Source organism: Ranitomeya variabilis, chromosome 2 (assembly GCF_051348905.1).
Source record: "Ranitomeya variabilis isolate aRanVar5 chromosome 2, aRanVar5.hap1, whole genome shotgun sequence".
In the NCBI taxonomy this organism is placed as follows: domain Eukaryota; kingdom Metazoa; phylum Chordata; class Amphibia; order Anura; family Dendrobatidae; genus Ranitomeya; species Ranitomeya variabilis.
The window spans coordinates 382,665,087-382,686,142 of NC_135233.1; the positions used below are offsets into that span (position 1 = coordinate 382,665,087).

General features: G+C 44.8%; 1 protein-coding gene across 4 annotated transcripts in view; it reads left to right on the forward strand.

Annotated features, from left to right (window-relative positions):
• Positions 1 to 11,918, forward strand: part of ZBTB22 (zinc finger and BTB domain containing 22) — a 37,089-nt gene extending 25,171 nt beyond the window's left edge. For 2 of the 4 annotated variants that reach the window (XM_077286204.1, XM_077286203.1), the window contains exon 2: positions 9,323 to 11,918. In XM_077286204.1, coding sequence (XP_077142319.1) covers positions 9,349 to 10,680 — 1,332 coding nt within the window. In that variant the 5' untranslated portion in view covers positions 9,323 to 9,348 and the 3' untranslated portion in view covers positions 10,681 to 11,918. Of the gene's footprint in view, positions 1 to 5,269; positions 5,286 to 8,676; positions 8,741 to 9,322 lie in introns of those variants that run through there. The other 2 variants (XM_077286205.1, XM_077286202.1) reach the window with 2 other exon arrangements.
• Positions 11,919 to 21,056: the final 9,138 nt, after the last annotated feature.

A 21,056-nucleotide genomic window follows, 5' to 3' on the forward strand; every position in this document is an offset into this window, starting at 1 on the left:
GTTTGTAAACCAGGTATTAGTACATTTGGCCGTGTGGACAGGTGCCTGGTCCTGCTGGAGAATGATATTTCCATCTCCAAAAAGCTTGTCGGCAGAGGGAAGCATGAAGTGCTCTAAAATGTCCTGGTAGACGGCTGCGCTGACTTTTGTCTTGATAAAACAGTGGACCTACACCAGCAGATGACATGGCTCCCCAAACCATCACTGACTGTGGAGACTTCACACTAGACCTCCAGCAGCTTGGATTGTGGCCTCTCCACTCTTCCTCCAGACTCTGCGACCTTGATTTCCAAATGAAATGCAAAATTTACTTTCATCTGAAAACAACACCTCGGACCACTGACAACAGTCCAGTTCTTTTTCTCCTTGGCCCAAGTAAGAGGCTTCTGGCGGTGTCTATTGGTCATGAGTGGCTTGACACAAGGAATACGACACTTGTAGCCCATGTCCTGGATATGTCTGTGTGTGGTGGCTCTTGAAGCAATGACTCCAGCAGCAGTCCACTCTTTGTGAATCTCCCCCACGTTTTTGAATGGCCTTTTCTTAACAATACTTTCAAGGCTACGGTTATCCCGGTTGCTTGTGCACCTTTTTCTTCCACACTTTTTCCTTCCACTCAACTTTCCATTAATATGCTTGGATTCAGCACTCTGAACAGCCGGCTTCTTCAGCAATGACCTCTTGTGGTTTACCCTCCTTGTGGACTGCGTCAGTAACTGCCTTCTTGACATCTGTCAGTCATAATCACAATTTTTGGACTAACCTATAATGTTGCCAAATGAAGAGATCCAGTACTTAATCAAAAAGATAAAATTCAATGCTTTATTGATAATAATCTTAAAAATCAAAACATGTGTTTAAAACAATAATAGAGCACCCTTACTAAGAGAGACACTGCCTGATATACAAATATATACCCAGTCCAAAACACAGAGCCATATGGGTGTATACAGGGTAATAATATAAGCCCATCAATTTATGAGCAGTATATTTTAATGGGCATGTGCCCTACATCTCCAACTTGGCTAAATGAAGGCTACTGAGGCATGCAATCATAGGAATATAATAAAACATTACCAAAGAGTTAGATGGCAGTGAAGATTGCATCCACGAGTAAATGGCAGCGTCCCTCACCCCGACGCGCGTTTCACATCCCACTGTTTCCAGGGCTGTCAGTCAGCAGTCTTCCCCATGATTGTGGAGCTACTGAAACAGACTAAGGGACCTTTTTAAACGATTGGGAAGCCTTTGCCGGTGTTTTTGTCATTTCTAATTTACTGAGATAATGACTTTTGTGTTTTCATTGGCTGTAAACCATAATCATCAACATTAACACAAATAAACACTTGAAATAGATCACTCTATTTGTAATGACTCTATATTATTATTATTTATATAGCACCATTGATTCCATGGTGCTGTACATGAGAAGGGGTTAAATACAAATTACAGATATCACTTACAGTAAGCAAAATAATAATTACAGACTGATACAGAGGGGCGAGGACCCTGCCCTTGCAGGCTTACATTCTACAGGGTGATGGGGAAGGAGACAGTAGGTCAAGGGTTGCAGCTGCTCCGGTGTTGGTGAGGCGGTAGCTCCGATAATGGTGAGGAGACAGCTGGGTCAGTGCAGGCTGTAAGCTTTCCTGAAGAGGTGGGTTTTCAGGTTCCGTCTGAAGGATCCGAATGTGGTTGATAGTCGGACGTGTTGGGGCAAAGAATTCCAGAGGATGGGGGATATTCAGGAGAAGTCTTGGAAGCGGTTGGGTGAGGAGCGAATAAGTGTGGAGGAGAGAAGGAGGTCTTGGGAGGACCGGAGATTACGTGAGGGAAGATATCGGGAGATTAGTTCAGAGATATATGGAGGAGACAGGTTACGGATGGCTTTGTAGGTCAATATTAGTAATTTGAACTGGATACGCTGAGGGAATGGGAGCCAGTGAAGAGATTTGCAGAGGGGGGAAGTGGAGGAGGAGAGAGGTGAATTAGTCGGGCAACAGAGTTGAGGACAGACTGGAGAGGTGCAAGGGTGTTACCAGGGAGGCACAGAAAAGGATGTTGCTGTAGTCGAGGCGGGAGATGATGAGGGCATGCACAAGCATATTAGTATTAGTATTTTGTCGCTTTGTTGAGATATTCTGTTATGCTCCCAGAACACAATATAATAAATTTGATATATTTTGCATAATATTCCCTAAGAGAGTGCGGTGAATTTGAATAGTATCTGGATTCGTGACCTTTTGGTCCATTACACCAGCACCCCAAATTATTGGACAGAGTGCACACTATATCTATTACTACAAGCATATTAGTAGATTGACGGTTGAGGAAAGGACGGATTCTGGAGATATTTTTGAGCTGGAGGCGACAGGAGGTGGAAAGAGCTTGGATGTGCGGTTTGATGGACAGGGCAAAGTCCAGGGTTACTCCGAGGCAGTGGACTTGTGATGTCGTTAATTGCTATAGATAGGTCAGGAAGATATGAGATGGAGGAAAGATGATGAGTTCAGATTTGTCCACATTGAGTTTGAGAAAGCGAGAGGAGAGGAAGGAGGATATGGCTGATAGACACGCGGGGATTCTGGACAGCAGAGAGGTGACGTCTGGGCCAGAGAGGTAGATCTGAGTGTCATCAGCATAGAGGTGGTACTGGAGTCCATGGGACTTCATAAGTTGTCCCAGCCAAGTGTATAGATTACGAAGAGTAGGGGTCCCAGAACAGAGCCTTGGGGGGATTCCAACAGAGAGAGGGTGGGATGAGGAGGTAGTGTGGGAGACATTGAATGTGCGGTTGGTAAGGTATGAGGAGATCCAGGATAGGGCGAGGTCTTTGATGCCAAAGGAGGAGAGGATCTGTAGTAGGAGGCAGTGGTCAACTGTGTCGAAAGCAGACGACAGGTCTAGAAGGAGTACAGAGTATTGTCCGTTAGCTTTGGCTGTAAGTAGGTCGTTGGGTAATTTTGGTCAGGATTGTCTCAGTTGAGTGATGGGGGCGGAAACCAGATTGTAGATTGTGAAAGAGCAAGTTAGATGAGAGGTGGGAGGAAAGTTCAGCGTGGACGTGCTGCTCCAGGATTTTGGAAGCGAAGGGGCGCAGCGATATTGGGTGATAGCTGGACATAGCAGTTGGATCGAGGGTTGGCTTTTTAAGGATAGGCGTGATTGTGGCATGTTTGAAAGCAGAAGGGAAGGTGCCAGAAGTTAGTGATAGGTTGAAGAGGTGGGTTAGGGATGGGATAAGAATGGTGGTGAGGTTGGGGGGAGGTGGGATGGGGTCGAGCGCACAGGTGGTGAGGTGCGATTTGGAGAGGAGAAAGTTAAGCTCCCCTTCAGTGATGTTGGATAGGGAGGTTATGGGGTTTGGGCATTGGTCTGGTATACAAAGGGGTTGTGGTGGTTGATATGAGTTTCACTTTTTGTATTGAAGAACTGAGATGAATTAACTTTTTAGTTTCAACGGTTTTTATTTCAGAAACCATCTTTTAACATGAGACTCATAAATCGTAAAAATCATGGATCCCCTCGCAGGGGGAAATATATAACAGGTTCATAAGCAGTGAAGTACATTACAATATCTTTGATAGTATAAACTTAATTGCAAGTATCTGATATACAATAGTCTTAATTTAGTCATATTCAGATTAGTGAGGGGGGAAAGAAAAAAAAAAACAAAGGGGGAGGGAATCAGAGGTTTTGAGTGTTAAGGTACCTTCACACTAAACGATATCGCTAGCGATCCGTGACGTTGCAGCGTCCTGGCTAGCGATATCGTTGTGTTTGACACGCAGCAGCGATCAGGATCCTGCTGTGATATCGCTGGTCGTTGGTTAAAGTTCAGAACTTTATTTGGTCGTCAGATCGCCGTGTATCGTTGTGTTTGACAGCAAAAGCAACGATACCAGCGATGTTTTACAATGGTAACCAGGGTAAATATCGGGTTACTAAGCGCAGGGCCGCGCTTAGTAACCCGATGTTTACCCTGGTTACCAGTGTAAAATGTAAAAAAACAAACAGTACATACTCACCTTCGCGTCCCCCGGCGTCCGCTTCCTGCACTGACTGAGCGCCGGACGTAAAGTGAAAGCACAGCGGTGACGTCACCGCTCTGCTGTTGGGGCCGGCACTCACAGTCAGTGCAGGAAGCGGACGCCGGGGGACGCGAAGGTGAGTATGTACTGTTTGTTTTTTTACATTTTACACTGGTAACCAGGGTAAACATCGGGTTACTAAGCGCGGCCCTGCGCTTAGCAACCCGATGTTTACCCTGGTTACCCGGGGACCTTGGCATCGTTGCTCGCTGGAGAGCTGTCTGTGTGACAGCTCTCCAGCGACCAAACAGCGACGCTGCAGCGATCGGCATCGTTGTCTGTATCGCTGCAGCTTCGCTTAGTGTGAAGGTACCTTTAGTGACAAGAGATAAGCTTAGCTGACATGAGTACTTAGGTCAGATATACGAATAAATTGCAGAAATCCAAACGTTAGGGCACTGTTATATGTTAAATGGCGAGGGACATTGTCCCAGATAAATTGTCATCATTGTGCGCTTGAATCCAGGGATCCCAGATGCTCTGGAACGTATCAATAGTATCAGATTTAGTGGCCTCGATTTTCTCTTTAAGCATTATTAAGTCTATCCGTCTCCTCACTTGTATGAATGACAACGTATTTTTTTTTTCCATTAGCTTGCGATATGGTTTCTGGTGGCCATAGTAATAACAGATCTTGTCGTCTAATTGATTTTATCAGCATGAACCGGTCTGTCTCCCAAGAGTAAGACTGTCGGTGGCAGAAGCAGTTATTTTTTTAGAACTGTGTTGATTAACTTTACCACATCTTTCCAAAGAGACTTCGCTGTTGGACATGTCCACCAAATGTGGAGTGTATCTCCCTCATCCGTGCATCCTGTAAAACATTTGTTAAGGATCGTATGATAAATGTTATGTAAAAAGCTAGGAACGTAGTATATTCTATGGAATAGTTTAAGAGATGTCTCGGTTAATGAGATTTGATGACTTCCTTTTTAATATATTCTCATAACATTTAAACCATCTTTGAGGTGTGAGGGTAACTCGTAAGTCATTCGCCCATTGTTCCATGACCTTTAGTTTTGAGTCATTTCTGGGTTGATTGAATGTAGAATATACTGTAGATATGATATAAGGCCGCTTACCAATGGGTCATAGAAACATTTTAATTTGAAGCTTGTAGGTTTGGGGTTTGGTGCGTTAGTGAACATGGTATGCAGGAAATGAAAGATTTGTTCAAGTCTGAAGTTTTCCGAGGTTGGTATGTGATATTTTGTGATCAAGTCTTGTTTCGACATTAGTTGAAAATGTGATATTAAAAGTTGTAACCTAGTTAATTTGTTTTGTTTCCACCAAGTATGATTTTTAGAAGCCACTCCGGGAGGAAACATGGGATTGTCAAATAATTCTAAAAGTGGTGAGGGTTGGGATTGGAGTGAAAATTGGAATCTATTAGCTTTTCAGATACGTAATGAATGGGATGTATAAGGTGAATGTAAATGTAAATCTTTTGGCAGCGGGCCAGTGGCCCAGATAAGACTCTCCAATTTGTAGGGCGCTATGTGGGAGCTTTATCTGAGACCAGATGGGTGCATGATGCTCAGCAGTCACTGCTGCCAGTTTAGCTATTTGAGCTGCTTTGTAGTATAGGGAAAAATTTGTTAAGGAGACTCCTCCTTGTCGTTTGTGTCTAAATAGGATTTGTTGGGAAATGCGTGATTTTTTTTATTGTTCCAAATGAAACGTAATATTTATGAATTTATTGTTTTGAGTGTCAGTGAAGGTAATGAAATTGGTAGAGAGCGAAACAGATATAAAAACTGGGGTAGTGTTACCATTTTTGAGTGAATTCTGCCTGAAAAGGAGAGAGACGGGGTGGACCAATGTCATAAAGCTTGTGTGAACTTTTGTAATAGAGTGGTGTAATTGTATTTAAGTAAAGTAGTTTTGGTGGGAGTAAGGTTGATTCCTAGATAGGTGATGTAATGTTTTGCATGTTGAAATCAGAAATTATTTAGGATTATGTTTTTAACTGTGGGGGGTATTCAGAAACATGATCTCTGATTTATCAACATTAACTTTTAAACCCGATATCTCCTCAAAATGTTTAAAGGTATTTAATAGGTTTGGTAGGGATATATTAGGGTTTGTCAATGTTAGTAAGAGGTCATCAACAAATTAAGCTGACCTTGTATTAATGTTTACGAATCGTTTGGCCTCTAATGTCTGGATGCAAACGTGTACACACACACACACACACACACACACACACACACACACACACACACACACACTGTATAATATATGTGAGAGAGAGGTAGCGCACCAGTTCCAAGTGAAAAAGTGCTATTTAGTAGCCCAAAATGGCGACGTTTCGGCTCAAAGTTGTGAGCCTTTTTCAAGCCATATACACACTGCACTGATCATAGAGAACATCGGCTGTGTTTATATATATACAGTTGAAACCAGAAGTTTCCATCCACTATATATAAAGACACATCTGCATGTTTTTCTCAATATCTGACATGAAATCAGAATAAACCTTTCCCGTTTTAGGTCAGTTAGGATTACTATAATTATTAACATTTGCCAAATGCCAGAATAATGAGAGAGATAATTTTTAAGGCATTTTTATTACGGTACTTGCTGAAAAGTCAAAAGTTTCCATAACTTTCCATACATTTCATTACTATTTGGTCCCGTTTCCCTTATACTAAATCACTTGGGTGAAAGATTTGGGTTTTCCTTTCACAAGCTTCTCACAATAGCTGGTCAGAATTTGTGCCCATTCTTCCTGACAAAACTGGTGTAACTGATCCAGGTTTGTAGGTCACATTGCTCGCACCGGCCTTTTCAGTTTTGCCCATAAATTTTCAATAGGAGTGAGATCAGGGCTTTGTGATGGCCGCTCCAAAACATTGACTTTGTTATTCTTAAGCCACTTTGTTACCATTTTGACTGTATGCTTCAGGTCATTGTCCATTTGGAAGATCCATTTGTGCTCAAGCTTTAATTTCCTGGCTGATGTCTTGAGATGTTGCTTCAGTATTGCCACATATTCTTCTTTTCTCATGATGCCATCTATTTTGTGAAGTGCACGAGTCCCTCCTGCAGCAAAACAACACCACACCATGATGCTGCCTCCACCGTGTTTCACAGTTGGGATGGTGTTCTTAGTCTTCCAAGCTTCTCCCTTACTCCTCCAAACGTAACGATGGTCATTATGCCCAAAAAGTTCAATTTTAGTTAAGGTTTTTGTTCTTTTGGAGTAATGGCTTCTTCCTGGCAAAGTTGCCTTTCAGCTCATGTTAACCCCTTAACGACCGCCATTATGCCTTTTAGCGGCGGCAGTTAAGGATACTTATTCCTCAGCGCCGCTTTTCAACGACACTGAGAAATAAGGGTATAGTGCCCCCAGCGTCCGAATATCTCTGTGGTCTCGGCTACTGGGGGTAGCTGAGACCCAGCAGAACATGATTTGGGTCGGGTTTTTCCCATCCCCAGTGCTGCAATCGCCGTTATTCACCTGGATTTTTTTATTTAGTTCTCTCTCCTCTGATATGATCCAGCAAATTGTATTGATACATAGAGACACATACATATTAAGGAAATTATTAAATGTAAAAACAGGGGAAGAAATTAGCGACACCCAGATACCACATCCAAAGGAGCTGAGATATATATATTCTCAAAAAAGGGGAAAAGATGTACCCCAAATTATTATAGCATAATGTTGCACGGTAAGAGCATAATATTGCAGAGTAGAATCAGCAAGAAAACTTCTCCACTATTCAAAGTGATTATCAATAAAATTAGTTAAATAAAAAGTGCAAATGCAAAAAGTGGTCAGATAAGACCTACAATTAATTTGAAGTAATATCTCAAAGTGGAAGAAGGTTTATAGAGATCAAAATAATACACACTAAGCCCAATACCAGTCAGAAATTATACCGGAGTCTAAATGGTTATAAAGACCATGTGGTCAATGAAACATATATTGAGATAGGAAGACCAACCTTGTATGTAACGTGGAAAGGAGGGACCCCAACGCACGTTTCGCAATTGTGCTTCTTCAGGGGGCATCCACAGGTGTGTCTCTAATTAACTTAGATGTTAAATCAGAAGCTTACAGACACATGACATCATCATAAGGGTAGAGAAGAATTGTTTAAAGGCATAGTAATCTTAGTGTATGTTAACTTTTGACTTTGCAGTAAGAAATAAAAATGCATTAAAACATTCTCTCTCATTATTCTGGCATTTGGGAAATACTAATAATTATGGTAATCCTAATTGACCTAAAAGGAGAAAGGTTTATTCTGATTTCATGTCAGATATTGAGAAAAACATGCAGATGTGTCTTTTTATATAGTGTATGTAAACTACTGGTTTCAACTGTGTTTACTGCACTAATCATAGAGGACATCAGCTATGTATATATACAGTGGGAGAAATAAGTATTTGATCCCTTGCTGATTTTGTAAGTTTGCCCACTGACAAAGACATGAACAGTCTATAATTTTAAGGGTAGGTTAATTTTAACATTGAGAGATAGAATATCTAAAATAAAATCCAGAAAATCACATTGTATAAATTATATAAATATATTTGCATTTTGCAGTGAGAAATATGTATTTCCTTGCGCAGGCGTGTACTACGGAGGACACAGCATGAACTTCAATCCAATATTGCGGCCAGCATGCAGCCAGCGGGTAAGGAAAGGGTGAATCAAACACCCGAAAACCCCACCCATATGACCGCAAACCTGTCCCGCTAAATTCAGGTGACAGGTTCCCTTTAAGTCTTGTTTGCCAGAGGGATCAAATACTTATTTCTCACTGGAAAATGCAAATAAATTTATACAATTTATACAATGTGATTTCTAGATTTTATTTTTGACATTCTATCTTTCAATGTTAAAATTAACCTACCCTTAAAATTATAGACTGTTCATGTCTTTGTCAGTGGGCAAACGTACAAAATCAGCAAGGGATCAAATACTTATTTCACCACTGTATGTACTGCACTGATCATAGAGAACATCCGATGTCCGATTTGAAAAGAATTGCAAAACAAAGAAAGAAAAATAAAAAATCTGGAATCACAGAAAAGTAAGTTGTATTAGAAGGTGATGTTTGAACAGCCTCTTAGGGTATCCGTTCATACAGTGTATTGGGCCTCATGGGCAGCCTGCAGGTGAATCGATATCAGGCTTTTAATGTTTTATTATATTGCTCCTTACAAGTTCTGCATTATTTCATTGTTCTTATGTGAATGTTTTTGTCTCTTGCCAGGTGCCCCCCACTTCTCCTGTGCGATCATGGATGTCACTGGTCCTCTCATCCATGTGGATTTCCCAAATGTGGCCAGCTCCCTCCTGGAGAGTCTGAACCAGCAGCGAGTAGAAGGGAAGCTGTGCGACGTCTCCATCCATGCACAAGGCCGCGTGTTCCGTGCGCATCGCGCCGTTCTTGCCGCCTCTTCCCCGTACTTTCACGATCAGGTGCTGTTGAAGGGTATGAGCTGTGTGGCTTTGCCAGGTGTGGTCGACCCTGGAGCATTTGAAGCCGTTTTATGCGCTGCCTACACGGGCCGCTTGACTATGCTGGCAGATGAGATTGTCAATTACCTGACCGTGGGCAGCGTGCTTCAGATGTGGCACGTTGTGGACAAGTGCTCTGAACTTCTTAAGGAGTCTCGTACCAGCAACAACACCGTGAGCATGGAAGGGGCCGGGAGCAGCCGTGGCCCCACCCCACAGAGACTTCACTCCGGCAGAGCCAGTGAGAACCAGTCCCCCAGCAGTAGCAACTATTTTAGTCCACGTGAGGCACCACCAGAACCAGACAGGAGTAGAAGGCGGGGCGATGTCACAAGCGAAGCAGCAGAAGAAACCGGCACAGAAGAAGAGCCATTCGGGGAGGAAGCGTCGGTGGCTAGCTGCTCCAGTTACCGAAGACCCAGCATTGTTCCTCAGAGACACTGGGTGTTTGTCAAAAAAGAACGGCCTCACCAAGGACTGTTACTGACATGTGAAGGTGAAGAGGAGGAAGAGGATGAGGAAGAGCTTGAGGAGGATGAAGAAGAGGAAAAACTGAATATCAGCGATGTCCGCACTCTCAATGCCCCAGAAGAACAGGTGAATTTCTGTGAGCCTTCAGATGGGATGCCGTATGAAGAATCATCTGGTAATGACCCCTGTTACCCACAGGGACCTCCTCTTCTGCCTCTGGACATGCAAGGAAACCAGTTGATGTTGCTGCCTTCTGGGCACGGTGCAGCCGGGCAAGGAGGGACAGGAACAAGTCAAGGAGAAGGTGGCAAAATATTCCTATGTCACTGCGGAAAAGCATTCTCCCACAAGAGCATGCGTGATCGCCATGTCAATATGCATCTCAACCTACGACCGTTTGACTGCCCCGTCTGCGGGAAAAAGTTCAAGATGAAGCATCACCTAACTGAGCACATGAAGACGCACACCGGAGTCAAACCGTACGAGTGTGAAGTGTGTGCCAAGAAGTTTATGTGGAGAGACAGCTTTATGAGACATCGTGGACACTGCGAGAGGCGACATAGGGCCAGTGCGGGTGGAGGAGGAGCAGTGGGCGGAGAGGGAGCAGGGCAAGGGATTATTGAGACCCCATCTGTGTAACACTGGTGGGGGGCAGCGAGTGGAGGTGGAGTGGAAAATGAAGGGGCAAGTAATAATGGAGACCTCCGTAGGATGAAGACTACAGAAAAAAAATTTAGAAATAGTGCTGGAAATGTTCTGAGGCTTCAAAAAGAGAAGAGTTAACCTGGGGTCAGTGTAAGACACTTGGGCCTTTATTATGGAGCCCTCTTGTTATTCTGGAGAACAGATTTGAGTGTGACTAGAGAAGTCTTACACAGACTTGCCTTCTGCACTCCTCCCTCCAAAATGTATTCAGCAATATAATCTCCTTCCTGCACTGCCCGTCTAGTCTTCTTCTGCCCCTCTCACCCACTCAAGCACAAGCTGCCCCTTCTCTACAAAGACTTCAACCCTTGATTGGTAACATTGCACCACAAATGACCGATGCACATGGTGTCCTTAAGTATTGTCCTGCATCACCTTGCATTGATATGACAGTAGTCTTTGGTGTGACATTGCTCCTCCTTCACTAGGAGAGGAGTGCGGTACGTGCCGTTGTGAAGGAATCTCCGCACTTGTACAGTATTTTCAGTTTTTAAGCAAAATGAGCACGATGAGTTACGACTCATCAGTCCCGGCTGTCTTTTCTTTTGCACATTATTTATAAGGGTGGTAATGTTAGGAAATCAGCATTGCCGTGTTCAGTCAGATCCCTTATGGAGATCTCAAATGAGATGTTGACCCTGAGAAGAATCAACTTTGTCATGGAGAACATGTTTACATCTATGGTTCTGGTGATGATCACTATTTACTGTAACTCCTTCTATATGCTCATATATATCTCATATATGATGAAGGAAGGGCCTGGCCACTGAGGGAGAGAACTGATGGGGATCTAGTGAAGGAGGCATCTACTGGAGACACTTGAGGACATCCTTGGTTTGGGTTCATAGGCTTCTCCAGATGACATTGAGTGGATGAAATGCCAACTTAGTGCTTTTATGGGGTGTCCTCCTTCTATCCTCCTTAGAATATAAGCTAATCTAATGTAAAGAAGGGGGAACACTACAGTATTTGACTGTCAGACCTAACACCCAGATGCTTTGGAAACCACCATTTTGTGGGCTAATGATCATATGGTCTGTGGAATGCCTAAGAACCAACGTGGCCACCGAGGTGCGTTGTCCGACTGTCTTTCATGAGGTCGGATATATATTTATGTCACGCTGGTTTCTAGATAATTCATAGACTTCATTTTTTATTAATAGAAGTACAACCTCCCCCCCCCCCCCACATGGCTGATTCCTCTGTGTGCAGATGTCTGGTCTACTACACCTATAATGGAAGCAGCCATTGCGTTGCTAATGTGCAATGGTCATCGATGAGGGAGATTTTGCTTCCTCCTGGACTTTAATGTCACCCATTGTTTAAAATGGGTGTAAATGGGAATCCAGTGCATTGAACTGATGTTTCTGAAGGAATTTGCGTAACGTCTGCTGATCAGAAACCTGCACATTGTCTATATGTATCTAAGCTGAACGCTACTGTTGTGGGAATACCTGCAAATAGATTGATATGTATACCGATAGAGAAATCGGAGACCCCGGCCTTCACTTACTATATTTCTCTATACATATATTTGTGCAATAAGGCTATGTTGTGGTTCTAGAAGACAGATACTAGTATGTGTACTCACCTCATATGCCTCTACATATATTATACGCCCAACGCAAGACATACAGGTACATGGAGGTGGTGCTCGGGTACATGGAGGTGGTGCGCTGCTGGTGTCACTCGGTGAATCCCCGTCATCAATTGTTTTTTATTGCTCTGATTAGTTTTACATAGTAAATGAAGCCGCTCAGTCTAGTCTGATACATAGTTTAGCACAGGAGCTGTGTACACAATTAGGGACATTTACTAAGAACGGAGCTCTGGAGTAAACTGCGCTAAGTATACGTGCCTGTCCGCAGCTTACGTGAAGGCAGATATGACCTGGCAGAGGTTTCCACTCTAATTTTTTCCGATTTCTGGTGTAAACTATAGTAAATCCGTGGGCAGCACCGCACCCTTCTTCTAAGCTGAGCCTAGTTTTGTGGTGGGGTCAGTTTAGAAAATGGTAAAAATTTACAACTTTTTGACACCACAATTGGCGTGCATAGTCCTTCTCCTCGCTCCTCACCTCCATGTGTAGTCTCCATCTGAAGGAGGCAACACATCCACAAGTGGTCTCCAGTCTGTGGCTCTGCAGCTGTCAGGGCATGCTGAGAATTGTAGTTTCGCAATAGCTGGAGAGCCACAGCTTGGGGACCATTGAGGTACGCTGGAGACTCGTGTCTTTCTCACCAGTGATGAGATTTCCTGATGGTGACACTGGAGCGGTCAGACTTCCCATGGACAGACACGCTGGTTCCCATATGCACGATGCACAGCGATATGAGGGCCGCCATATACAGGCCGTGCAAACGTTTTAGGCAGGTGGGTAAAAATGCTGCAAAGTAAGAAGCTTTCAAAACAGAAGTGTTGATAGTTATTATTAACAAAATGCAAAAGTGAATGAACAAAAGTGAAATCTAAATCTGGCGTGACTGCCCTTTACCTTCAAAGAGCATTAGAGGTTATCCACTACTTTAGTTTTTGATGTCCCATACTTAGGATAAGTCATCAATGTCTGATCAGTCGGGGTCCGTAACCCGGCACTCTCAGGGAGGCAGATGTGTAGTACCCTGCATCGGCCACTATCAGAAGACGGCCAGCTCTATAAGTACTTCCGACCGTCAGCCGCTGACACCCATAATAGGTGCTGGGTGTTGGACCCCAACAGATCAGATATTGATGACCTATCCAAAAAAAGTGGTGTTAAAGACGTAAAGTGGTAGACAACCTTTTTTAATTCTAATAGGTACATTTGTACAAAAATCAGGGATTTTATAGGACTATAGTCAGGTGTATGAGTGACTAATTCTATCAGACAGGTGAGAATGATCATTGTTTTCATAGGCAGGTGGAAACACAGGTCACTAACTGAAAAAGAAACAGCTGTCTTTGAGGCTTAACATTGGGTGAAGAATAGACAAACCCTGCTACAAAGGTGAAGTTGTGGAAGACTATCATGTCACAGGTCATACACATGAGAAGACTGAGCATAGCAGCAAGACACAAGTTTGTCATACTGCATCAGCAAGATCTCTCCCAGGCAAGGATTTCAATGCAGACTGTGGTTTCAACATGGGCTGTTCAAGTCAAGTTCTTTTGAAAAAGACAGAAGAAATAGGCAACATTGAAGACTGGTCGGCCAGGAAACTTAGTGCAGCAGATGAAAGACGCTTTGTGTTTATTTCCCTTCAGAATCAGGAGATGTCCAGCAGTGCCATCAGTTCAGAATTGGGAGCAACTAGGGGAACCCAGCTACACCATCTACTTTTCAGAGAAGTCTGGCCAGAAGTGGTATTCCTGTAATAATTGCAGTAGAAAAAAAACCATACCTTTAACTTTGAAACAAAGACAAAAGTCTCAATTGTACATAAAAACATAGGAACGGAGGTGCAGAAATTGTTCAGCAGGTCTCTGGAGTGAGGAGCCAAAATGTCAACTATTTGGCTGTAACAGAAGACTTTTTTCATGACGGTCTGGAGAGCAGCACAATAACGAGGGGGGGGGGGGGTCTGCAGGAGCAGTGACGCACGGTAGAGGGTCCTGAAAGTTGGTGGCTGCATTTCAGTAAATGGAGTTGGGGATTAATGTTGTCCTCACTGCCGAGAAATCCTCGCAGTTACTTATTCATCATGTAATTCCACCAAGAGGCGTCTAATTAGCTCCAATTTATTCTGCAATCGTACGACAACCCCAAACACTCAGCCAATGTCATTAAGAAGAAGGAGATCTGGAGGTGATGATCCGGAGCCCTGATCTCGCATCATCCCACCTGTCCGCGATCACTTGAAGAGACAGAAGGATCCGCACAAGTGTCACACACAGAAGATCTGGGGTCAGGTCTCCAAGAGCAACCTCCTGCTGAATTCCTTAAAACCTTGTGTTCAGGTGACCTAAAAGTTTAAGGGCGGTCACCAAATATTGATGGGATTTAGATTTCTATTTTGCTCATTAACTTTGCATTTTAATAGTTGATAGTTTATTTTTATTTTTTTTTAGCATTTCAGCATTTTTTTCCACACTTGCCTAAAACTTTTGCACAGTCCTGTATATGTCCAATGATGGAACCTCAGATTACATTACAAAATGTTCTAAAAATGAGCGTAACACATGAACTCTTGAATGGTTTGTTTCCTATTATCAGGGCGTACGCAGGTTGGGGGCTTCTACCTCTGCTGAGTGATCGTATTGACTTTGCTAATGATGGTGGAGCATCAATGTCAGAGGAAATGGTGGCGAGCGGGATGTAGCCACCTTTCCTTTAACGTTCCTTCTCTTCTGCCTTCGTTAGGGCTGTCTTGCTCCATAGGGAAGAGAGATCTCCCTCATCCAAAAGAAAAGCATAGGTACAAAAATAACCGAAAATTACGGCAAACAGCCGTGGCTTATAATCTGTGTATCGCGATGGCACTAACCACAGTCCAGCTGATCACCAGGTCTCCATTCACAAGAATAATATCCAACAAGACGTCCGTTCCATCGTCAATCACATACAGTATATTACAAACATGAGTACACCCCTCACATTTTTGTACATATGTTATATCTTTTCATGGGACAATACTAAAAATCTGACAGTGTGATACAATGTAAAGTAGTCAGTGTGCAGCTTGTGTAACAGTGTAAATTTGGTGCCCTCTAAATAACTCAACACACCGCCATTAATGTCTAAACCGCTAGCAACAAAAGTGAGTACACCCCTAAGTGAAAATGGCCAAAGTGTCAATATTTTGTGTTGCCACTATTATTTTCCAGCACTGCCTTAATTCTCTTGGGCATGGAGGTCACTAGAGCTTCACAGATTGCTACTGGAATCATCTTTTCTCCTTCATGACGACATCACGGAGATGGTGGATGTTGGAGACCTTGTGCTCCTCCGCCTTCCGTTTGAGGATGCCCCACAGATGCTCATTAGGTCTGGAAACATGTTTGGCCAGTCCAACCCTCAGTTTCTTTACCAAGGCAGTGGTTGCCTTGAAAGTTAGTTTAGGGTCATTATCATGTTGGAATACTCCCCTGCAGCCCAGTTTCCAAAGGGAAAGGGATCATGCTCTGCTTCAGTATGGCACAGTACATGTTGGCATTCATGCAACCTCAAACCATGACACTCCCACCATGCTTGACTGTAGGTAAGACACATTTGTCTTTGTACTCCTCACCTTGTTGCTGCCACACACACTTGACAACATCTCAACCAAACCATTTTATCTTGGTCTCATCAGACCACAGGACATGGTTCCAGTAAGCCATGTCCTTAGTCTGCTTGTCTTCAGCGCAGAGTGTTTGCAGCTTTCTTGTACATCATCTTTAGAAGAGGCTTCCTTCTGGGACGTCAGCCATGCAGACCAATTTGATGAAGTGTGCAGTAGCGTAAGGTCTGAGCACTGACTGGCAGACCACCCACCCCTGTAACCTCTGCAGCAATGAGTATGGTCTGAGCACTAACTGGCCGACTTCCCCCCATAACCTCTGCAGCAATGTGTATGGTCTGAGCAGTGACAGGCGGACCCCCCCACCCCTGTAACCTCTGCAGCAATAAGTATAGTCTGAGCACTAACTGGCCGACCCCCCCCCCCTGTAACCTCTGCAGTAATGAATATCTGAGCAGTGACAGGCGGACACCCACCTCTGTAACCTCTGCAGCAATGTGTATGGTCTGAGCAGTGACAGGCGGACCCCCCCACCCCTGTAACCTCTGCAGCAATAAGTATAGTCAGCACTAACTGGCCGACCCCCCCCCCTGTAACCTCTGCAGTAATGAATATCTGAGCAGTGACAGGCGGACACCCACCTCTGTAACCTCTGCAGCAATGTGTATGGTCTGAGCAGTGACAGGCGGACCCCCCCACCCCTGTAACCTCTGCAGCAATAAGTATAGTCTGAGCACTAACTGGCCGACCCCCCCCTGTAACCTCTGCAGTAATGAATATCTGAGCAGTGACAGGCGGACACCCACCTCTGTAACCTCTGCAGCAATGTGTATGGTCTGAGCACTGACTAGCCAACCCCCCCACCCCTGTAACCTCTGCAGCAATGTGTATGGTCTGAGCAGTGACCGGCGGACCCCCCACCCTTATAACCTCTGCATCAATGTGTATGGTCTGAGCACTGACTGGCCGACCCCCCCCCCACCCCTTTAACCTCTGCAGCAATGTGTATGGTCTGAGCAGTGACAGGCGGACCCCCACCTCTGTAACCTCTGCAGCAATGTTGGCAGCACTCATACTTATATTGTGAGTAGACGACCTCTGGATATGACGCGGAGCACGTGCATTCAGCTTCTGTGGGCAACCAGGGCAAGGCCAGACCTGAGTGGAACCAGTCTTGTTACACCGCTGTCTGGTCTTGGCTCCCGTGCTGCAGCTCAGTGTCAGGGTGTTGGCAATCGTCTTATAGCCCTCAGAGTTCTTTGCCATGAGGCGCCATGATGACCTTCCATTGACCAGTGTGAGAGTGATAACACCAAATTTACCACCCCTGCTCCTATTCACACCCAAGACCTTGTACCACTAATGAGTCACATGACACTGGAGAGGGAAAATGGCTAATTTGACACAATTTGGCCATTTTCATTTAGGGGTGTACTCACTTTTGTTTCAGGCGGTTTAGACATTAATGGCAGTGTGTTGAGTTATTTAGAGGGCACCAAATTTACACTATTATACAAGCTGCACACTGACTACTGTACATTGTATCATGGTCAGACATTCAGTGTTATCCCATGAAAAGATAGAATAAAATATTTACAAAAATGTGAGGGGTGTACTCACTTGTGATATACTGTATATACCATTCTCTGTGTACATCCGTGTACACCGCACGCGATGACCGTGTATACACAATCCAGCTGCGTATGGCTATAGTATGCGGAGTCCTAGAAGTAGGTGCGAGTAGATGTGTGTGACGCTGTATATAGGGTCTCATTCACACACATATGTATATAACAATGTGCCTCCTAGAGACACAAAACTATTTATGAGTGTAAGTAGACTGACATGCGGTACACAAGAATGACTGGAGGGTGTACTGTCATCTCATATGTCATACTTGTGCTTGTTTCCAATATACATGTGCTGCGTAGTGTCCCGTGGCCCCCACCGGTACTCAGCAGGAGTCTGCCTAGTGTCGCGTGGCCCCCACCGGTACTCAGCAGGAATCTGCCTAGTGTCGCGTGGCCCCCACCGGTACTCTGCAGGAGTCTGTCTAGTGTTGTGTGGCCCCCACCAGTGCTCAGCAGGAATCTGCCTAGTGTCACGTGGCCCCCACCTGTACTCAGCAGGAGTCTGCCTAGTGTCGCGTGGCCCCCACCGGTGTACAGCAGGAGTCTGCCTAGTGTTGCGTGGCCCCCACCGGTGCACAGGAGTCTGCCTAGTGTAGCGTGGCCCCCATCGGTGCACAGCAGGAGCCTGCCTAGTGTCGCGTGGCCCCCATCGGTGCGCAGCAGGAGCCTGCCTAGTGTCGCGTGGCCCCCATCGGTGCGCAGCAGGCTCTGTACAGGCGTATACCTATAGATGATGTATCGGTATATTTAGACCATTACTATCCGCAGCTCCAGAACACGACTGTGTATACGTGTATGAGTCAGCGTGTCTGTGCCACATGTACACTCCTCCTGTCTTTTCTATGCCATAATTTATTGTAGTGAGGGTCACCGCCCTCGTCTAAGGTGACTAATTACTGTTGGCTTGTAGAATAAAGTGCGTTTACCTGCAGCTCGTCTTGTGTTTTCTTTGCAATTGAAATACAATTTACACCAACATCATTGTTTTGTTCCCATTCACACCCAAATTACAAATTGTGCCAGGTGCACTTCACTTTAGCTCCACCCCAGTGTCACACGTGACCTAACAGTTTAACTCCCACAATGCACTGCTGCTAATAGTTGTAAAAACTATGTTTATAGGGACCTTGTTAGAAACTTCTGCACCTCCACAAATGGCTAATGCTGGCACCTGTCTCTTAACAGCCGCAGCCAGCTTAGTCCTAACTGCAGATATTAACTGACATCACTGCCATCGTGAGTGCATGCTGACTGTGACATGATCATGGGGCACTAATGAGTTACTAATGATAATTTGGGCCTTATTGAATGTCCCCATTGCTGCCAGCTTGGTTCACCTCTGAAGCTCAAGCATATGATGATCTTCAAACACCACGATTTGTACCATTGTATTGCACTATATGGTACAAGCAATTGGATGATCATAGAGTCAAGTCCCCTACTGGGACTAAAAAATACATTTTTTTTGTTGTTTTTTTAATTTTAATCACCCCTCTTTTCCTTCATTAACAAAATAAAAATATATACACAGTCATAGACCAAAGTGTTGGAACCAGAGGCGTAGCTAGGGTTTTGGTTCAGGGGGGCGAAGCTTCTGAGTGGGCCCCTAACCAGGTAAACTTGATTACAACTCGGTGACGCACCCCAATAGTGGAGGAGAACCTCAGCAGATGACCCTGCTATTACTGAAGATAATCTCTATATAAAGACCAACATGGATATTACTGCCATATGGTCAGTGGTAGATACCAGCCCTACAGAACATATAAGAGATCACAGCACAGTTACAGATAATGTCTTACCGCTGATGTCCTTTCTGATGGAATCGTTCACTTTTCCATTTGGCCCAGACCGACATGACAACTTCTTCCAGCCAGGACTCGGCTGCAGAGAATACAACAAAGACACGTTTCACGCCTCATATTTTCAGCCCCAACACCATCTATTCCCAACCTACACAAACTCCTCATCCTACTCATACCCCAATACTGAGCCGCTGCTGCCATATGTGTCCCTATTACTGCACCTGCTGTGTGGTTCTCTGTACCCTCTAAATTCTAAATCATCCCTCTATAATATAGTAGTGCCGTGTGCAAGTGCCCTAGAAAACAGTGCCCATATTTTGCCCCCTAGAAAGTAATATTGCCCTGTGTGCCCCTTTCACAGTAAACTGAGTTCCCCTATAACAATAAGTGCCCACTTTACATTGAATAATGTCCTGAGTCTCCCCCGTTACAGCTACCCTGTACACAGTATAATGCTCCCTCACTGTATAGTACCACCCACACAGTATACTGACCCCTCAGTAGCCCCCAAACTGATGGCACCCTAGATAGCCTCCATATAGTATAATGCACCAGATAGTCCTCAAAATAGTATAATGCACTCCCCATAGGACTCCTTATAGTATAATGCACTCCCAACAGGCCTACTCTATATTGTATAATGCACCCCCATAGGCAGACTCTATAGCATAAGGCAGCCCCATAGGCAGACTCTGTAGTATAAGGCAGCCCCCCATAGGCAGACTATAGTATAAGGCAGCACCCCATAAGCAGACCCTGCAGTATAATGCAGCACCCCATAGGCAGACTCTGTAGTATAAGGCAGCACCCCCCCCACACACAGGCAGACCCTGTAGTATAAGGCAGAACCCCCCACAGGCAGACACCGTAGTATAAGGCAGCACCCCCCACAGGCAGACTAGTATAATGCAGCACCGCCCCACACACAGGCAGACCCTGTAGTATAAGGCAGAACCCCCACAGGCAGACTAGTATAAGGCTACCCCCCACAGGCAGACTCTAGTATAAGGCAGCCCCCCATAGGCAGACCCTGTAGTATAAGGCAGCACCCCCCACACACACAGGCAGACACTAGTATAAGGCAGCACCCCCACACAGGCAGACTCTAGTATAAGGCAGCACCCCCCACAGGCAGACTAGTATAAGGCATCCCCAATAAAGAAACATAATAAATACCTCTCTTCCTGGTTCCTGCACTGCTCCTGCTCCCCTCCAGCACTGCCTCCGGGCAGTGACGTCATCGCGCCCCCTGTCAGTGTCGGCGTTGGTGACGTCAGACGCTGACAGGGGGATGATGGGAGGAGCGTAGCGATCCTTCCCTCACCAATGCGGTCAGCTGCATCGGCTAGATGCCAATACAGCTGACCCTGCGATGACAGTCAGGGGGCCCCCTCTAAGCATCGGGCCGATGGCCCCCTCTGGTTGGAAACCGCTACTGGTTGGAAACCTTGAAATTGTTCCAGAAAATGAAGTATTTCTCCCATAAAATTATTACAATTACACACTTTTGTTATACACATGTTTATTTCCTTTGTGTATATTGGAACAACACAAAAAAGCAACAGACAAAAAAGCACACCTAAACACACAATGCAAAGATTGAGTCATCTCTCCTTTTTACCTGGTTTCAGGCGTGATTTTAATATTGCCCACTCATGTTACTTGTTAACCCACAA